The following is a 19960-nucleotide window of genomic DNA, read 5'->3' on the forward strand; positions in this document are numbered from 1 at the left end:
GATTAACAATGATTTATCTAAAACTTGAAGTATTAACATTTACTAGTTTATTGAACACATATGATATGGGTGCACAATAAATCATAATGAAAGTTTTAATACAAAGTAGTAATTCATAATTAAGTGTAACAATCACCAATGAATATCTAATGCAATAACTCAGACTAATTAGATGCATTATTAGAGAAAAATGCTCAATTAACTATCATTAGCATTTCCATTGTCAAATTAAAAATTAAGAGTATCATTAAATAAAACAAATGTCTCCCAAATCCACTAAAAAAATAAAAAAATCCATCCAAATTTAATTTATTGAAACCCAATTGGTCCACCTCAATATTTACGAATACCAGATACTTAGGCCACATTACATTAAATCGATAAACCCTTCCATTAAAAAAAGAGCATTAAAATCCTCATTAAACTAAAGACAGCTCATGCGAAAACCTCATTTTCCGTAATTTTAAAGCATTCGGCTCAAGCTCCGCATCCCCGTCAGGAACCGAGCCGTAACGCCGTTAGTACCACCAAAATTTCCTCATAAAGAAAAAAAGGCGATTTTTTTTTTTTAAATGTTGGAATCTAAAGCGGTCGTGTTTTAAGGAAAGGGTCTGATTATTATCCACAAGAGAGAGGAAAAAAAAAAAGAAAATGAAAAATCCCCCGCGCCTATTTCTTTTCTGTTTTGTTCTTTTTTTTTTCAATTTTTTTTCTTTTTCTTTTCAAAGCCAACTAACAACAACGCAACACGACACAACACCTTTCTTTCTCTCTCTCCCTCTCCTTCCAATATCTATTTTTTTTCTCTCTCTTCTTTCGGTCTCTGTTTCTCTTTCTAAAAAACGCATCGGTGAGCAACCGGCGAGAAGCCAAATCTCGCCGGAATTTCGCTCTCTTGATCGCCGGAATTTTGCATTTCTTTTTTTTCTTCCTCCCGGCCCGCCGGAATCAAGCTGCCACAAAGAGAGGGAATAAAATTCCATTTTTATATTTTTAAAATTCGTGTTTGTTTTTTTAAATGATTCTGTAATTATGGTTTGGTAGAAGAAAACAAAAAAAAAAAAGAAGGAAAAAATATTCTCTCTCTTGTGGTGAGTAATGGCTTGCAATGCAGGGAAAAAGATGCTGAGATCCCTTGCTCTATCTTCTTCCTTTATGCCTTGAATTTTTTTTTCCTTTCTCTCTCTATCTCAAAATTGCTCCTTTATTTTTATATTTAAATTCCTGTTGCTTTCTCCCTGGGCATCAATTCATGAAAAAGGTTGCAGAATTTTCAAGATTTTTGGTTCAAAAGGTAAGGCGTGGTTTCTGTTTTATTTAGGTCAAACTTTGACAATTTTGGGGGTTTCTACATCAATTTTACTTGTAAGGTTTCAGAATTTAGGTTTTTTCATAATTCAATTCCTTGATCTGATCAGGGATATTGTAGAATTTTGTTGTTTTGATAAGTGGGAATTTTGTTTGAAAAAGGGTAGTTTTGAAGTAAAAATAAAAATAAAAATATATATATATATATATATTGAGAAATGCAAAGTTGGGTTTAAACTGATCTGGTAGTTAACAATTTTCTTTTTAGGGTTGAAGTTGCATAAATAATTTCTTTTTGTTTCTAGCTGCTTAGAAAAGCGTGGGAAAGCAAAAGGGAACTAGAATTTGAATATTGGGAATTTAGTTTTTTGTTTGGAAATGGAAAATTCACCTTAATTCAGCAACTAGGATTTATGATTTTCTTTCTAAAATTTTCTTACCTTTTCTTGGAAACCAAACGGGGCAATTTTGTTTGGTCGTTGGTAGGTAAGTGGCTTTCCTTTTCATGGTACATCTTGTTTAAAAAAAACTGCTCTCTATGCTTCCTTCAGAAATCCTTTAAAGTTGCCAAAGTAGCTAGCTTTTGTGTCATCTTCACTTCCTTCTATGATTTTTGATGTATTTAAACAAAATAGTTTCAAATTTGAATTAATGGATTCATGTTTCTTCAAATTTGTAACTTACTCTTGCATTTCTGATGTTATTTTTTAAATAGAAAATACAATTGTACAGTGGAAAGTGATAATTTTTAAATGCTTTACAGGATAGGGCCATTAGTTCAAGACGGAGCCATTGTGATAAATTTTGAGCTTTTGGTTTTTCGTTTTTGAGATTTTCTGGTTTAGAAGCTAAACAATGCCATTTGAGATCATGGATCAAAGGAATGCATCGGCATCATCCCACTTTTTTGAAGACCTCCGTTTTCCAGCTGAGGTAGTTTATGATATAATACACCGAATTTTTTTATAATTTCATTTCTCTTTTGAGTTTATCAGTCTGGGTCTTTATTTCTTGTTTTAGACCATATTGTAGGGTTCTTGTATGTGCCTTTTCTACAATTGTGATAATTTTTTTATGTTAAAACTTTAAGTCCCCAGTACCAGAAAACAATAATTCATTTTGTGTTGCTTTAATGTCAACTTCTGTTGGGCAGAGACAAATTGGATTTTGGAAGCCAAATACCATGTCCGATAACCAAGGTGAGAACAGTGCTATGGACAACTGAACTGCTGGTTCTGTCTGCTGCTAATCCGTTTATTTGAATGCATTGACCATTTAAACTGGCTGTCGATTTCTTGTCAGGAGGCTTACACCATACGAATGGAACTTTTAGCCTTTGTCATTGTTAAACATAGTAAATGATCAATTTGGTCTCTTGATTACTGTGAGAAAAGCTGTGGCCCCTGACTTACTGATGACATGGGGGATGTATTTAAGAACCATAATTAGCCTTTACATGATTGAGTGAATAATCCAAAATGATTGATCTGATAACTGGGTGGTTCCAACTGTTATGTTTTGTCTGTGTCAAAAGGATTCTTGAGTGCATCAGTCAAAAGTTAAGTATATTTACAATTGTATTCCAATTCAGGCCATATTACAGTATACAAAAGACTATAGTCACTCCAAAATTTATCATGGAGATGTGGAGTACTTGCTTTGAAGGATCTGTCAAAAGAATGCAGCAATCAGCTTGATTTATCAATGGATTATAATGTCTTGAAATACCTGATCATTGATGGTGCTTCTGAAGTATCTCATCTGCCGGAAGTGCTAAATTACCATTTTTATTGGGATTGGGAGTTTGTCATCCATATTGTTGTAATTTTGTTTGATTGTGCTAAATTAGTAGATGCCAGTTTCATGTGAGAAGTGCTTTTGTGCATTGCTGCAGATATATTATAGATTGACTTCTGTCATATTATTTTCAAAAGTGCCTGAAATACCTTGGTATGATTAAAAGTCAAAAGTTGGTGTTCATTTTAGTGTTTTTCCCCCTTTTGAGAGTGCTGTATTTATTGTCAGAATTCACCCCTAGAGATTTTTCTTGGGACATGGATTTTGTTCCATATAGATAGCATTGCATATCAACCTTTATTAATTTAGTAAGGCATCTTATTTTTGAATATTTTCTTTTATGTTTCTTACCGTGTGGAATTTTTGTTGGTGTTACATGTAAAACTTTGGAATTCATTCCTAATAGCTTCCCGTCTTTTACTCTGTGGTTCCTACAATTTTGAAACGCCTTTTCACAGATAAGGGAAAAAAAAAATAGTTTGCATATAAAGACATCTTACCTAGAAAGCTCAGATCTTTTAAATGGAAACTTGTCATGTGCTTGTATGCAAAAGTTGTGCATGATTATCTTCCTGTCTGTTTATGTTAAAATCTTCTGGTCTTTGCAGATAAGTTGGTTGGTTCATCTCCATCGGAAAAACTGTCTGCCGACCGGATGGAACTTCCTCCATCAAATCTGGTCAGAGATCAAGAAGAAAAGTTAGGCATTGGTTGGAAGGGAATTATCAATTTGTCTGAGCCTTCATGGAATTCTGTGAATCATCATCCAAAATCACTGTCAAATCTGTATACGCAACCAGCTGTGAACTTTAATGGAAACAGCGCCAATCTCAATGTGATCCAGCATGAAAGTAGTCTGTTTTCAAGTTCATTGTCTGAAATTTTTAGTAGAAAGTGTAAGTGTTGTTATCTATGTCTATCAAGCTTATTTATATGTGTATTGGTGTGTGTACTCGTGCGTCAACATGCACAGACATTCTATGTTTGCACTGTTTCTCTCCTGCTTTTCTAATATCAGATGCTTTAACTGATATAGCATTTTATAGCTTTGTTGATGACTGTATAAATTTCCCATCATATCATGCGAACATTTTTTCAAAGAAAGTATGGAACTTTTTTATTAATTAATCATGCCATCATCATCCATTTTATTAATCTGTTCACAAATATATTTCTGTATTTCCACTTTTCTCTACCAAAGGTTCTTCAATTAATTAAGACATTTTCCCGTCAAATGGACTGAAAATTAGAGCTAATACCTATCGACTGTGGCTGCATTTTTTTTTTCCAGTTTTTTCTGGTCACTCACCGCCTTTTTTTGATTACAGTATAATTGATAAATTTTTTTATCTGTGATTTGCTTTGCTTTTATCTTTATGCAGTGAGATTATTGGGGAATGATCTATCTTGTCAACATGCCAGTGAAGCTGCTTCAAACCATGAGGAAGAACCTTTCAAATCTATGGAAGAAATTGAGGCGCAGACTATCGGAAATCTCCTCCCTGATGAAGATGATCTCTTCTCTGGTGTGATTGATGATTTGGGACTTAATGCTAATGCCAGTAAAGGAGATGAATTAGAAGATTTTGACCTATTCAGCAGTGGTGGAGGATTGGAATTAGAAGGGGATGATCGTTTATCCATGCCTAGGAATTCTGATCTCGGTGGAGTATTCAATGGTCAAGGGGGTTCCAATGGGTCAATTGTCGGTGAACATCCATATGGTGAACATCCTTCTAGGACACTCTTTGTCAGGAACATTAATAGCAATGTCGAAGATTCAGAGTTACAGGCTCTATTTGAGGTTTGTGTACCTTTTCCATTTGTTACACTGTTTATTGAGACTTTGTGCAAGCAAACTTTCATCCATCCACTCTCCTTTTATATGGGTACATGTTCAAGTAAGTTAAATTGACAACCTGTTTCCTTCTGTCAGCAATATGGAGATATCCGAACTCTCTATACTGCCTGCAAGCATCGTGGGTTTGTTATGATTTCTTATTATGATATAAGGGCAGCCCGAAATGCAATGAGGGCTCTGCAAAATAAGCCATTGAGGCGTAGGAAACTTGATATACATTATTCAATCCCAAAGGTGTGCCTTCAACCATTATGTTCTGGATGGCTACTGTCTACTATTGTTGTTATTACCCTCACTGCTCTTACTACCTATATTTTGTCTAATTTGTTGATGCATCTTCATGTGGCCTGTTGCTGCTTTATTTAGTTATTTTTTAAAATTTTATAATTCCTCAGGATAATCCATCTGAAAAAGATGTAAACCAAGGGACACTGGTGGTTTTCAACCTTGATTCTTCTGTTTCAACTGATGAGCTTCAGCAAATATTTGGTGCTTTTGGAGAAATTAAAGAAGTAAGGGATTCAGTTAATTTTTTTCAGCTTCACAATTCTCCTTATATTTGGGTGTCTGAAGCATGTAATTGATTTGCGTTGCAGGTTCGTGAGACTCCACACAAGCATAGTCACAAATTCATCGAGTTTTATGATGTTAGAGCTGCAGAAGCTGCTCTTCATGCATTGAATAGGAGTGACATTGCTGGGAAGCAGATCAAACTTGAACCAAGCCGTCCAGGGGGTGTTAGGCGGTACTATCATTGATTTGTCCTGCTTTCTTTCCAACCTCTTTTTTTTTTTTTACTGGTTTTACATTAATCTTAGCTTTAGAAGGGAATCTGGGACCTTTGTAATTTCCTCTTTTCTGTGATCCTGGCTCATGAAAGTGGGAATTTTCTTTATTACTTTACTTCTGCCTTATTTGGCTGTATGGAGTTGGTCAACAATGTGCAATTAATTTCCTGGATGCCTGATATGCTTTTTGTGCATTTGAGTTGTATGTCATTCTTTATTGTTTTTTTTTTTTTGCCTCTATAAATAGTGATAAATCAAAGTTACTTTGCAGTTTTATGCAACAGTCTGAGCAGGAGCAAGATGAACCTAGCCTATGTGAAAGCCCTTTTGATGAGTTATCTTCAGGACACATTGGTATGCTTTTGCCTGTGAATTTTGCTGTCTGATCAATCCATTATAAGCTGTTATTTGACAGCAAATGTTTGTGTTCCTTCATGCAATATGATTCATTGCGACAATTTCTCCAGGAGTAATTGTATCTGGATGCATGGATAATGGATCTAGCCAGGTTTTACATTCAGTTATCCAGTCACCTGTGAGTTCGTTTGTTGAACCTAATCGAAGTTCTAGTGTTCCGATTAACTTAGCCTCTCCAGCAAGAGTGGCACCTATAGGCAAACAATTGAGCCTTCGGGAGCCCAACCACTCTCTGGATGATATGAAGTTTGCTAACCAAGGTGTTCCAAGTTTCCATCCTCATTCCTTTCCCGAGTATCATGATAGCTTAGCCAATGGTACTCCATTCAACTCCTCAAGTACCATAACAGACATGGCTAGCAGTGTTGGTCCCATGATGACTGGAGGACTTGACAATAGGCACATTCGGGCAGCAAGTTCTAATGGGCACCTGATGGAACCTAATGCAGGGTGTAAGTTCAGCTGATTATGATATCCAATATTAATTGAAAAATGGTTTCCTGCATCTTTGTTGCATTCAGTTGTGGATTCATAGTTTCATTATTCATCATGTTAAAATTATGATGAATTTCACAATTCATTTTGTTTGAAAGTTGTGGGTAAATTTATTTCTTCTTTTTACTCTTGAATTGAATTCTGTTTCCTATGCTTGGATTTTACTCTCTTGTTTTGCCTTTCTCTCTGACTTTGTGTTGCTAATAAAATCTCTCTAGTTTTTGGGTCATCTGGAAATGGAAGCTTGTCACTTAATGGAAATCATTACATGTGGAACAACTCCAACTCACACCAGCAACATCCATCAAGTGCCATGGTTTGGCCAAATTCGCCATCATTTGTCAATGGCATTCATGCTAATCGCCTTCCTCACATGCCTGCATTTCCTAGGGCACCTCCTGTAATGTTGAATGTAGGATCACCTGTACACCACATTGGTTCAGCACCACCTGTTAATTCTGCATTCTGGGACAGGCGGCATCCTTATGCTGGGGAGTCTCCTGAAACTTCTGGTTTTCACCTGGGATCTCTTGGAAGTGTGGGTTTTCCTGGTAGTTCGCCATCACACCCTGTGGAAATTGCTTCCCACAACATTTTTTCTCATGTTGGTGGAAATTGTATGGATTTGACTAAAAATGGTGGCGTACACTCCCCTCAGCAGATGTGCCACCTTTTCCCTGGCAGGAACCCTATGATTTCAATGCCGGCATCTCTTGATTCTCCCAATGAACGAGTTAGAAACTTCTCACATCGTAGAAATGAATCAAATTCTAGTAATGCTGATAAAAAACAATATGAACTTGATATTGACCGTATCATACGTGGGGAAGACAGCAGAACAACGCTTATGATTAAAAACATACCCAACAAGTATGTGAACTGCTCTTCATGCAAATTTCTATCTTTTTTTTTTTCCTTATTTCTTGTATCTTGAGTCGTTCTTTTTACTATTAAAAGTGATTTTTGCTGCACAATATTCTCTATCTGTTTAAACTGTCTTATGCTTGAACAAATTTGCTTGATGAATGACCTTTAACTTGTAGACATCCTGATGGTATTTAGCAGCACTTTGCCTTTAAAATTGTTCCTCCAAAATGGAGCAGTTAATGGTGGGCCACCAATTTGTTTATATTGGACTACCTGACAGTAAATTTGACCATGTCTAGGTATATGTCAAAGCGAATTAGTATATGTGGCGAATACTTGAAATAATTTAACGTGATATTATGCTAGTGCTCATCAGATTTATTGATTGCATCCAATATTATAGCTCATTTCATTTTGTAAATATTCCTTTCTTCTCCATATGTCTCTCCTTTCACATGATCATCACCTTAAAAAACAAGTCAAATGGTGATTTTTGCAGGTATACCTCAAAGATGCTTCTGGCTGCTATTGATGAGCATTGTCGAGGAACTTATGATTTTATTTACTTGCCAATTGACTTCAAGGCAAGTAACTTAATTGGTCAATCAACCATTTTATTGTTACAAGAATTCATGCTTGGACATGCTACATGTAACTGTAATTGAATGTATTGCTAACCCAAGATTTTAAACTATTATCTACAGAACAAATGCAATGTGGGCTATGCATTCATCAACATGATCGATCCACAACAGATCATTCCTTTTCATAAGGTTTGATACATGGATGATATGTCACAGTAATATCTGTTATTTATGCAGATATTGTCATTTGCATGTGTCGTTGTGTACTTAATTATTATTTTGATAAATAAACTAAAGCTAATCGGGTCAAACTAATTCATAATTTCAGGCATTCAATGGCAAAAAATGGGAAAAGTTCAATAGTGAAAAGGTGGCATCTCTTGCATATGCTAGGATTCAGGGAAAGGCTGCTCTTATTGCTCATTTCCAGAATTCAAGCTTGATGAATGAAGATAAACGTTGCCGTCCTATTCTCTTTCATACTGATGGCCCAAATGCTGGTGATCAGGTGGGTTATATTGATGCACCCCGTAAACAAGCTCAATGTAATTTTTTTTCTTGTTTTCTGAAATGTATTATGGAGTTTTACCCATGCAGCTTTCCCTACTCTTGTATCTGTAATTGAGAGGACGTTTTGATTATTTAACTCCTAGTTTCTTGTCTATTTAGGAGCCCTTTCCTATGGGTACCAATATCCGATCAAGACCAGGGAGACTACGAACTGGCAACGAGGAGAACCACCGTCTAGGTTGTTCTTCGACTTCAGCTAATGGGGAGGAATTTTCCAATGGGGCAGACTTCTTGTTGGGTTCTTCCAAGGATTCTGATTAAGCAGTCTGCTTATCCAGCTCTAACTTTAAATACCATTTCGGAGTATCAAGACTTTATACACCCTACTCTGTTTTTGAGGGTGACCTGATAACTCTTTTTTTGCTATAGAGGAGCAGTTTTGGGAACCAAGATGCATAACTGAAACTAAGTGGTACTTGACAGATTTTGTCGTTCTATGGAAATTTTTTTTCTGTATCAAAGCCCACTATGAGTATAGAGACCGGCGTAATGGGGGCTTCAAATTTTGGATAGTCTTGACCGAACAGTATCATGATGTATAGAAGTTCCTGGGCTTGTGCATGACTTCAGGGATCATTTGTTTTTTTGTTTCAGTTTTGTATCCCGAGTTATGTGATTTCATTTTTGTCCCTAACGTTTTGGAATCCCTACGAGTCCTGCTTTTGGTCTAGGTGGGGTGTGATTGCTCAAAGAGAGAGAGACACACACAGCATATCTATATATTTTAGTCGTGGAATTTTTGAGCTTTTCTTGTTTACCTTTAATGAAATATGTTCCTTTTCTTTCCCTCTTGTTGAACCCTAATTGTCTCCTCTTTTATTGTTTAAAGTATACTTTAATGTGAGAGCTACTCTTTAGTTTCTAGTGAAGGATGTTCCGGGCCAGAAATGGTTTTTGTGGCAGATTGTTTTATCCTTAGTGATAGGACCTGGATATCAGAACTTGGTTTTGAAACGTGTAATGCAGGAGAATTAACTGTATAATTTGTGCTTCGGTATTGTCAGATTAAGTTATTGACAGGGTTTTTAGGAGGGTGTTGAAAATGGCAGATGTTCCATGAGCCCAAGGGGTCTCTCTGTTTGCGTATGGAACATGCAAAGTAAAGTGTTTACAATCTAGCGGACGATGAGTAGGCCAGCTCTGCTTGCTTTCATGGAAGTTGTCTGTTTGAACTTGGGAGAATTTTTGAGTTAATCTGATATGAATATTTACTAGAATTTACAACTTTTAGTTGATGAACTGAACTTAAATCAATTTGCTATCATATATGTATGAACTTGAGTCAAATTGCTAATATATGTGTAATTCCGTATGGTAGTGACCAATGACTTAACTTCACAAACTATGTATAAACTAACAATACTTATTTATACGGTCTTTGTCCAAAAGAATGGACACCAAAACAGCTTAAACAGAGTCCTTCCCCCACCTCAGTAGACACCCACTGCAAATGCAGAGAAAATCTTTGTTGTCACAAATCTCTCAGCTCAACAAGCTCCATTTTCGATTCAATCGATACTCCTTCTCCTCTGAAAAAACCCAAAATCTACCTTTATTCCCCGACAAAAATGACGACCCTCTTTACTCAGACGTGCCCAAGCCACGCACAGACAAGTCTGAGCGGAAACCGTACCCGACACCCATGAAAGAACTGATTAAAAGAGCCAAGCAAGAGAAAGAATTAAGAAAAGCCCAACCCTGCAGATTGCTCGAACATCCACCAGCCAATGGGTTGTTGGTCCCCGAACTCGTCGACGTCGCTCACCGAGTCCACCAAGCTCGTGAATTCCTCCTCTCCGGTTTGTCCAAACTCGTCCGAGTCATCCCGGTTCAACGCTGCAAGTAACTAGATAAACGCCTTTTCTTTTTCTTTTGGGTTTCGCTTTCTTTAGTTGATTGCTTCTTGATTTGATGGATTGCTAATTTTGGAATATAGAATTTTGTATACATTTTAGAAGAACAAAGGATTTAAGTAAGACATTGATGTTGTTTTCTTTCTTTCTTTTGGGGTTAGATTTTGTTCTGAGGTTCACATTGGCAGTGTGGGTCATGAAATCCGTACTTGTACTGGTCCAGAAAGCGGTTCTAGGAGTGCTGCTCATGTTTGGAGAAAAGGAGGGGTGGTTGATGTGGTTACTTTCCCTAAATGTTTCCATCTCTATGACCGTGTTGGCAAACCAAGGGTTGTTCATGATGAGAGGCATAGTGTCAAGCGAATCCCTGCAGTCTTAGAGCTTTGTATACAAGCTGGCATAGACATCGAAAAGTACCCTTCAAAGAGAAGAACAAAGCCTGTGTATTCTATTGAAGGTAGAATTGTAGATTTTGAGTCAGTGGCCGGAATGGATGAAATAGAGAGCAACTTCTTTTGGGAGAATCTTGATGGTTCCGGAACTGGTGAATTGACAAGGGATTCAAATTCGGAGCTAAATGATGAAGAAAAGAACTTAACGGAGTTAAGTATAAGGGCTATGGATTCATGGTTTGAAATGATCACAGGACTGAAAAAGATCATGGAGAAGTACAGTGTGTGGACGTGTGGCTATTGCCCAGAGGTTCAGGTTGGTCCTAAGGGACACAAAGTTAGGATGTGCAAAGCCTCGAAGCACCAGTCTCGAAATGGTCTGCATGCCTGGCAAGAAGCGACTATTGATGATCTTGTTAGGCCTAATTATGTCTGGCATGTTCGCAATCTGAATGGTCCTCCTCCGCATAATGATTTGAAGAGATATTACGGTAAAGCCCCAGCTGCGGTGGAGCTATGTGTTCAGGCTGGTGCACCTGTTCCAGATCAGTATAGGAGTATGATGAGATTAGATGTGGTTCCTCCTGAACGCGATGAAGTTGATCTTGTGGCTTGAATCGCTCTTTTGTTCAGATGTATTCCATGCATTATTTAAAGAGCTACTGACATCACCCTTGGGTCCTGGATTACAGCTGAATATATTTGTTGTATTGGATTTGCAACTAACCGAGTTTTGACTACTTGGTCCTCAGGTTTTCAGATGTGAAATGGCATCAGGCGGCTCGGTTCAGGTTGCTAATGAGTTATTTTCATCCCCATATTCTTGAGACGAGCATAAGGGAGCTTTATGGCTCTGTTTGAGCATTACATTTGTTGTAATAGAGACCCATTTCATATACCAGGTGGGCAATTTTCCTCCTCATAGCTCTCCTTAGTTTTGTAGTTTCTGATGATGTTTCTTTCTCTCTTGTTTGGGTGAAGGTTAAAAGGAAATTGAAATCACAAAGATATAATTCCTATTATTTGGGGCCTAAGATGTACAGGAATCTTGTTGAATTGGAAGTTCAATGATCCTGAATATTGCTAGTAAAAATCCTACCTATTATTATGATATTCAAGTCTCTATTCATTTATCTATTTCTGCCTCAAGGCTTTCTTTCTTGCACTATAAATGAAGTTCCTTGTGCAAAAGTTGGGGTTGCTTATATGATTAGAGTTGTCGAAGCTGACTCAAATTCAAAAAATCTGTTCCAATCCGAATATGTCAATTTGATTTGATTAGGAATAGTTATTAACCTAAACCCGAAACGATTTCGACTCAAGATAACTTGAATTGGGAATGATCGGAATCTAAATAACTTATTAAGTATGAAATTCAAATGATTTCAATTCAAAAATAATCAATCAAAATTTCTTGATCTAAGCACTCAAGTATTTAATTTATTAATTAACGTACATTCTTCCTTTAAAGAACATGGCTTCGAATCTCAATTGGAGTCGGGCCGATTCACCATAATAAGGTTGAATGGAGTATACCCCAAAGCCATGGAGCAGCAGTAGTATATATGAGTTGGAGAAAGAATATGTAATTTTTGTTATGCTTTTTTTTAACAAATAAATTGGCATTATCCCTTTTCCTTGTAACAAAAAGAAAACAAAAGAGAGAAGTTTTCTCCAATTCAGGATTTAATTTAAATTAAAGGATCACTTAACATGCATTTTAGGGTTCGTTTAGAACAACAAAAATAATTTTATACTAAGTTTATAAGTATAAATTTGATGAATATTAATATTTAACTTAAAATATTTAAAAAATAAAAATATGAATATTTAGCTTTAAAATAACTAATTTAAAATATTAATATTTAAATTATACAATACTATTAAAATTAAAAAAATATTATTTTAATGAAAGCATTCAATACAAATAAATTTTTTATTTATAAATGGAATAAATGTTGCTAATAATTATAATTAAAAATATTTCAATGATCATCATTTAATGAATACACATTTATAATTAGTTTAAATCTTACCAATAACTATAATAAAAAATATTTTAATAATTATTATTTAATGAATACATATCTATAAGTATAGGTTTTAGATATCTTACATAATTGATGAATATTTATATTTTTATAGTTGTGATAAAAAAGTAATAAGATGGAAATTTTTTTAAAAATTAGAGTTTATTTTCATTACAAATTTGTGGTTAAATATTTTGAAAAATATTATTATTGATTTTATTTATTTTCATTTTCATTCTTAATTTTGATCCTAAATTAGTGGAAATCAAATATCAATATTATTTTATACTCAACTCCTATTTATCATTTTAACACCTAAATAACTCTACTATTAATGAAAAATATTTTTCATAAAATATTCAAACAACAGAAAATATTTTAGACAATTTATCTGAATGACAAAAAATATTAAATTTTTTTATAAAATAAAATTTTTTTTCTCTAATAAATTTTTTTTCGGTTACCAAACGGCCCTTTAGCAAAATTTCAATTTTATATGCTAACGTCATATGGTCGGAATTTAATTTATTTTTTCACATTAAACATAAAGGACAATGTGAAAAATTGCAAAAACTCAAGAAAAGAAATGATATAACCAACCGCCCTTGTTCTGTCCAACAATAAAAGGAGAAAATAGAAAAAAAAAAAAAAAAAAGAGCGCCTTGGGGTAGAGGACGCCGAGAAAGGGTGGCGTAAAAGTGAAGAAAAATGAGCGCCAGTTCAACGATTGCGAAGAAAGTGAAGGAAGAAGAAGCAGAAGAAGACGAAGCAGCAACTGGAGAAGACGAGGACAGCAGAGCGGAGCAAGAAGAGGCATTGGTGGCTTTGATCGAACACCGCACCAAAGAAGTCGAACAACTCCGCCAACGTATCTCCTATTACAATTCTCAGGTTCTTCCATCCTGTTCCCCCCCATCCCTCTTCTTTTCTTTTTGTCAATAAAAAATTATAGAAAACAGCAACTTCCTCTTGTTTGATTTTTTCCTGCGACGTTTGGGTTTTCTTTTTAATGTTCGCTTATTCATTGAGGTTTTTCTAGTTTTATTTCTTGTAGAAATCTGTGTATTTCATTCTAGAAAGTTTCCTCTTTGAACTTCTTCCACTTTAGTATTTCACTTTCGGAAAACAAAGCTCAAATAAGCGATATTGAAGGCAAAGCAAAATGTTGAACGTGAGAAGAAGCAATCTGATAATCTGATGAAGTGATAAAAAACACTAACACTTTTCAAAAGAAGTTAACAATAGAGTATAAAGAAAGGATCTTTTGCTTTCGTCCTTCATTTACTAATGCATCACTTTATGAACAAATGCATTCCGATAAATTGTTTTTGGTTGTTGAGAAGTGTATTATAATGATGGTATATTTTAATATGGCTTTACGCTTTCAATTGCACATTCATACCAAGCGCTTTGTTTGATTGTTTTGTTCTTCCCGCTTGTTTGACACACAGCTTCATCAAGCAGAGAAGCGGCTGCAAGATTCACAATCTAAATTGACTCGCCTTCGGGAGCGACATAACAGGGCGTCATCTGGTGGTTCTCTGGCAAATGGAACTAAAAATGTAAAGGTGGAGCCTAGGTCAACCAGTCCTGAGCATATCAATGGAGGTTTTAGAAACCAACCTCAGTCAAGAACTGAACTTGTAATCCCTTCTGTGAACCCAAGGAATGCCCAACCTGTAAAATCAGCAGGGTCAGGTGCAAACAGTGCCACTGTTTCTGGTCTTGAAGCAAGTGCTGCTTCTAATAGGGCTGTCAAAGCTAAAGCAGAGAAATCTCATAGAAGTTCTACCGATGTGCAAGCTGTTGAAACTAAAGATAAAGGAACGAAAAGGAAGTTTGGTACGGTGCTAACCTCTAACTGGATCCATTACTTATTTTCATGTTGGATTACATGAACATTACAAATTTTCTGTTGTATCAGAACAAAAAGAACACAAAGAATTGATTCCCTTGGTACGAAGCAGTTCTTCACCAAACACAATTCGCTATACAAGCACTCAGATCTCTAGTCAGCACAAAAGAAAGTTAAGAAGTCTTGCTGTATGTCCGGTGAATGATCAGCTTTTTGTGACCAGGTATGCTCTTTGATAAAGGTGGGGGAACATATGCCATTGATTATGTGAAATTTTCATTTTAGTGGCATGATGGAAGGCCCTGCATCTCATTGTTTCAACTGTTCAGCATGGAAAATTCTATAGTTTGTTTCTGTTCTACAGGATCTGATTGTTGCTAGTTTCTTGGACTATTTGCAGTGCTTTGGATGGATTAGTCAGCTTGTGGCAACTTCAGGCTAGAGGGTAGGTTAATGTTTTTGTCTGGACCTGCTATTTACTAGCTGTGTCTGATATGTGTTGTTGATCACAGGTTGCAGGGCAAAAATTTCATTTAATTGAGTTTCTAATTATATCTAGTATGCATTTGATGTGGCTATATACCCCCATGGTGAACTATGAATATGATGCATGTGATAGAGGTGTAGAAGCATTCTTCTTTTGCAAAAAGGTGTTTTATAGAATCAGAGAGCTTTTAACTGTGACATTGGTTCTGCCATTTGAGAAAAGAGAGGGGGAAGGTTGTGTTACTGAAATATGACAAAAGTATATGGTGCTGAAAGATCCTTGTGAGTAGGTTTAGAACTGTAGCAAGATGACATTGGTTCTGCCATTTGGAAAAGAAAGGGGAAGGTTGTGTTACTGGAATTGACAAAAGTATGTGGTGCTGAAAGATCCTTTTGAGTCTTTTAGAACCATAGCAAGATGAGGTTAGAGCATGCATAATGGAGGAAAATGACATATGTAGTTGGCCAAAAATTGTTTGTGATTAAGGCTTAATTGTGTTATGTATAGCAGGAGACAGTTTATATTAAAAGTTAAATTTTGATTGTCTGAGCCATTATTGAAATCGATGGCTTATCTTCTGTCTCACTAAAGAAACTTGCAATATCAGGTTGGTTTTAGGCTGAGTACTTCTGAAGTTTTACTCGTACAATTCTTTCATTTCTTTTTATTGAAGTCTTTTTGTCCCCTCTTGCATGCTGTAGTAATATTAGGGCAGCATCATAGGTGGCATGTCCTTTCATTGTTCATACTTTTGTTTGGATCACATTTTACGTTGCAGAAGATGACATGGGTCACAGCAGGCTGTGATGTGTTGCTTAGCCCTAATTACTGTGTAACTTAGTAGTATTTTTGAACCACAAGTCTTTCCTAAAAGGGTTTCTTGTTTTTTCATTTTTTTTGCCTTGAGCTTCAGGTCATCAGCCTCTTTGCTTAGTACCACAGATTGTGCATCCTCAAGAGAGAGAAGATGGCCAGAAGATATAGCCTGGCATCCACACGGAAACAGTCTTTTTTCTGTATACACTGCCGATGCTGGGGATTCCCAGATATCAGTACTAAATCTTAACAAAACACAAGGGGTAAGTGTGATGGGTGTAATTTCTTGTTTTAAAAAATCTCGCTGCTGCTGCTCTATTCAGAATTAATATATTCTTGGATGTATGGAGGTGCTGGAAGAGCTAAGTACTGTCTAATTTTTACTTGAACATGCAATTTCCGTCTTACTAGTGGTGTAATTTTATGTAAACTCTCCTTTTGTTTGTATGTGCAATGACAGAGAGCCCGTGTAACTTTCCTAGAGAATAAGCCTCATGTTAAAGGTATCATCAACAGCATAATATTCATGCCCTGGGAAAATACCTGTTTTGTCACTGGTGGCAGCGATCATGCAGTGGTGCTTTGGGATGAGAGAGACGAGAATGTATGGAAGCCAAAGTCCTTGCATAGGAATCTGCATTCTTCTGCTGTCATGGGAGTTGCAGGGATGCAGCAAAAGCAGATTGTATTATCTGCTGGATTAGACAAAAGAATTATTGGGTTTGACGTGCATGTGGGAAGAGCAGACTTCAAGCATCAACTGGAAAGTAAATGCATGAGTGTTCTGCCAAATCCTTGCGACTTCAATCTATTCATGGTTCAAGCTGGGTAAGGAAGATCTATTTCACAACCAGTAAACTTCTTTGTGTTGGCTATTGACCTTTTACATTTCTTAACATGCCTTGTGGCTCTTTCCATTGTTGGCGTTTACCTGGTCAGTAAATTGCTGAAGTTTCCTTCTAGTCTATTAAGACTTTGAGGAAAGCAGTGATGGAATAACCTTAGAACACTTCAAGCATTATTTGTGGAACCTTCATTGAGGGCACCTCCGGTTTGGCAGTAATGCATAATGGTGGTATTGTGATCACTTGTTGCAGTTGAAAATATACAATTTGAAAATATCCAAACTTAACTTTGTTTAGATAACAGAACTTATTTTCTATTCCCATTATTCTGAACAAAAAAAAAATTTGTTGTTGCATCATTTTCTTTTTAATACAAATATTAGCATATTTACGATACGCTTTGAATATCATTTCAATTGCATAAAAAATGTCTGTTCCATCGTTCTATTGAGTTAACATATAAGAGGACTTTCACTTAACTGGTAGATTCAGATTTATATTGTACATCAGCTTCCTTGATTAGCTAGCATAGTTAAGATCTGATTTATAGATATGTTGAGTATAGTGGCAATTTTTTGGGTCTGTTATTGCTTTTGTCTGATTCTTTAGGCTAGTTCCAAAGAATTACTTGGCGATTGTGTAGTTTTCAGTTTTACCCTAGGTGTGAGGCAAGTATTGTTACAGGAAGTTTTATGACTTCATCTTTACTTTGGAGTTATAGGCAATAAGTTGTATTCTTTTTTTGCAGGGCCCACGAGAGGCAGCTGCGGCTCTATGATATAAGATTAAGGCAGACAGAACTGCATTCTTTTGGGTGGAAGCAAGAAAGCAGTGATTCCCTATCAGCACTGATAAATCAAGCTTGGTCTCCGGATGGTTTATACCTCTCATCGGGTTCAGCTGACCCTGTTATCCATATTTTTGATATTAGGTACAATGCTCACAAGCCATCCCAGTCAATAAGAGCTCATCAGAAACGAGTTTTCAAAGCTGTATGGCATTACTCTATCCCACTTCTCATATCCATATCTTCAGATCTACATATTGGACTGCACAAGCTGTAGAAGTTTTGTCCTGGTAGCTTACAGCTTCATTATTTCCACGAGAGAAACTTGTTCCTTTCCTCTCAATTTTGATCTGATGCTCCTCAATCCTCATTTTGCTTTGGAGCTGCAGGTTGGCAACTTGTTTGAAAACCGGAATTGGTCAGTGAGCAGTTTTTGATCATCAAGCAAAACCTTGCCAGTATCGATGATGAGAAACCAGTAGTCGATCCAAATCACATTGTACTCACTTCCATTATATCAAAATCTCTTTTCTTATTGAAAACATGGCACAAGGTTTTTCAATATTTTGGGTGTATCCCATATGGTTTTATATTTTGGGTGTTATTTGCATGCAAAATTATTCGCTGAAGCTCTACTTTTATATGTTCACATGGAATCATTGCAAGGCATCAAGTAATCAAATTAAGAATGAACCATTTTGAGGGCCCTTAACCGGCACTGGTATGCTACCCCCATTGCGATTTGCTACTAGTAGCAAGTTGGCAGTTGCATTATAAACAGTACCCAAGTTGTCCTGTAAGGTTTATTAAATGGTGACAATGAGGCTTCGACGGATCAGAATCTGGGATGACCGTCGAGACTCAAGGTTGTCTCCTTTGGCCTCCGTTAACTTCAATCTTTCTATATGGGTTGCTTAGTCTTGCTTGTTTGCTTTATAGTTTTATACCACAACCGTTTTAGTATGTATAGAGTTACCTGATATGAAGCTTAAGGCAACCAGATCATCATGTAAGGAAAAATGTCGAATAGTTCCTCAAGACAGAATAATAGGCAATCAACACATTTGACAGCAGCCAAAGAATCCAGAACATAATCAGCAGCTAGAGAGCAGAGAACGCATTTGGTAGGTAGAGAAGGCAGGTAACATTCGAGTATCGTCACTGCAAGACACTTGCATAATTAGAATTGATAAGGAAATATTGTCATTGGGGGATTGCTTTAATCAACTCGATCGCAAACTCATCACTTGTGTATTTCTTATCGGTATTTCAATCTCTCAAAGTGTGATTCGAAAATTAGAATTGATAAGGAAAGAATTTCTTTGGCTTGGAGGGGAGAGTTCGAGGAGGATCGCAAAAGTAAAACGGGATGTAGTTTATGAAAACCAAGGGCATTGGAGGGCTTAGGATTGTCTAACCTTCATCATGTTAGGTAACTAGTGGTGGTGATATGGGGTTGGACAGGCTATTTGGACTATTAATTTGTAGTAAATATGGGGAAAGGAGTAGAACTAATTGCCCTTAAATGAGCTCGCAGGAAAGATGTCAAATGTTTGCAGAAATATTGTGAAGTTATGAAACAATGAAGGGGTGGATAAGTTGATAGGTCGAAATGGGTGTCGGGGGATGGTGGAAAATGGAAGGCATGTGTACTTTTGGTTGGATAAACGGAGCCTCCAAGTCCCTTTTTCTATGATGTTTCCTAGACTCTTTCACTCTAGTGATTGACAAGGAACTAAAGTAGCAAAAGTATGGACTAATGGTGGGCTATGCAACTATTATTACATAAACTTTTCTGAAATCTATTGTTGTTTTGTTTGATGTTAATTGAAGTTTATGTGTAGATTTAATAATTTTGTATATGATATGACAACATGACATGAAAATAACACTGATTTAAATAAGTTTAGTTTTAAAATACATGTTTAAGATCTTAATATAATTAATTAATTAATTATATCATGTTCGTTTTTATTCAAATAACTGTTAATATCATATATTTATACAACACGATTAAGACGTAAAAATATGAATTGTCAAATTTAATTACATGTATGATGCGGTCAAATTGAAGAGGATTGTGACGATGTCCTTTTATTCTATATGTATCCTTGGAGTATGTATGGTTATGTGCCCAAATATGGGGATTTATGTTAGTGAGTCCATTGTCCATTGCTAATTAGGTCATGTGAAGATGTCATACTTCGC

General features: G+C 36.1%; 3 protein-coding genes across 4 annotated transcripts; all 3 read left to right on the plus strand.

Annotated features, from left to right (window-relative positions):
• The first annotated feature begins 707 nt into the window (after positions 1 to 707).
• Positions 708 to 9485, plus strand: ML1 (MEI2-like protein 1). Of its 2 annotated transcripts, XM_007038080.3 has the most exons (15): positions 708 to 1294; positions 2072 to 2241; positions 2462 to 2507; positions 3714 to 4001; positions 4488 to 4909; positions 5042 to 5200; positions 5362 to 5478; positions 5563 to 5711; positions 6026 to 6108; positions 6222 to 6623; positions 6885 to 7536; positions 8033 to 8117; positions 8238 to 8306; positions 8446 to 8625; positions 8787 to 9485. In XM_007038080.3, the coding sequence occupies exons 2-15, from the start codon at positions 2164 to 2166 to the stop codon at positions 8946 to 8948; spliced, it is 2892 nt and encodes a 963-aa protein (XP_007038142.3). In that variant the 5' UTR covers positions 708 to 1294; positions 2072 to 2163; the 3' UTR covers positions 8949 to 9485. The 2 variants fall into 2 exon arrangements, with proteins under 2 accessions (XP_007038142.3, XP_088660562.1); XM_088804436.1 differs by lacking the exons at positions 708 to 1294; positions 2462 to 2507 and having other exon boundaries at positions 2102 to 2241.
• A 580-nt stretch (positions 9486 to 10065) lies between these two features.
• APO3 (APO RNA-binding protein (DUF794)) lies at positions 10066 to 12045 on the plus strand. Its single transcript, XM_007038081.3, has 2 exons — positions 10066 to 10529; positions 10702 to 12045. Exons 1-2 carry the CDS (start codon positions 10138 to 10140, stop codon positions 11546 to 11548), a joined length of 1239 nt encoding a protein of 412 aa, XP_007038143.3. The 5' UTR covers positions 10066 to 10137; the 3' UTR covers positions 11549 to 12045.
• A 1516-nt stretch (positions 12046 to 13561) lies between these two features.
• Positions 13562 to 18344, plus strand: LOC18605204 (transducin family protein / WD-40 repeat family protein). Its single transcript, XM_018117350.2, has 7 exons — positions 13562 to 13853; positions 14414 to 14804; positions 14887 to 15040; positions 15218 to 15262; positions 16218 to 16383; positions 16581 to 16948; positions 17714 to 18344. The coding sequence occupies exons 1-7, from the start codon at positions 13671 to 13673 to the stop codon at positions 18027 to 18029; spliced, it is 1623 nt and encodes a 540-aa protein (XP_017972839.2). The 5' UTR covers positions 13562 to 13670; the 3' UTR covers positions 18030 to 18344.
• The last annotated feature ends 1616 nt before the right edge of the window (positions 18345 to 19960 follow it).

This window comes from Theobroma cacao, chromosome 3 (genome assembly GCF_053813885.1).
Source record: "Theobroma cacao isolate CCN51 chromosome 3, ASM5381388v1, whole genome shotgun sequence".
Classification (NCBI taxonomy): domain Eukaryota; kingdom Viridiplantae; phylum Streptophyta; class Magnoliopsida; order Malvales; family Malvaceae; genus Theobroma; species Theobroma cacao.

Bases quoted from the DNA above. Each gene is read 5' to 3' on its own strand.
- ML1 (XM_007038080.3), top strand. From the start codon at position 2,164: ATGCCATTTGAGATCATGGATCAAAGGAATGCATCGGCATCATCCCAC. The intron at 2,508-3,713 runs GTGAGAACAGTG...TGGTCTTTGCAG, and splicing joins TACCATGTCCGATAACCAAG to ATAAGTTGGTTGGTTCATCT. The intron at 8,307-8,445 runs GTTTGATACATG...TCATAATTTCAG, and splicing joins AGATCATTCCTTTTCATAAG to GCATTCAATGGCAAAAAATG.
- APO3 (XM_007038081.3), top strand. From the start codon at position 10,138: ATGCAGAGAAAATCTTTGTTGTCACAAATCTCTCAGCTCAACAAGCTC. The intron at 10,530-10,701 runs GTAACTAGATAA...TTTTGGGGTTAG, and splicing joins ATCCCGGTTCAACGCTGCAA to ATTTTGTTCTGAGGTTCACA.
- LOC18605204 (XM_018117350.2), top strand. From the start codon at position 13,671: ATGAGCGCCAGTTCAACGATTGCGAAGAAAGTGAAGGAAGAAGAAGCA. The intron at 13,854-14,413 runs GTTCTTCCATCC...TTTGACACACAG, and splicing joins TCTCCTATTACAATTCTCAG to CTTCATCAAGCAGAGAAGCG. The intron at 16,384-16,580 runs GTAAGTGTGATG...GTGCAATGACAG, and splicing joins ATCTTAACAAAACACAAGGG to AGAGCCCGTGTAACTTTCCT.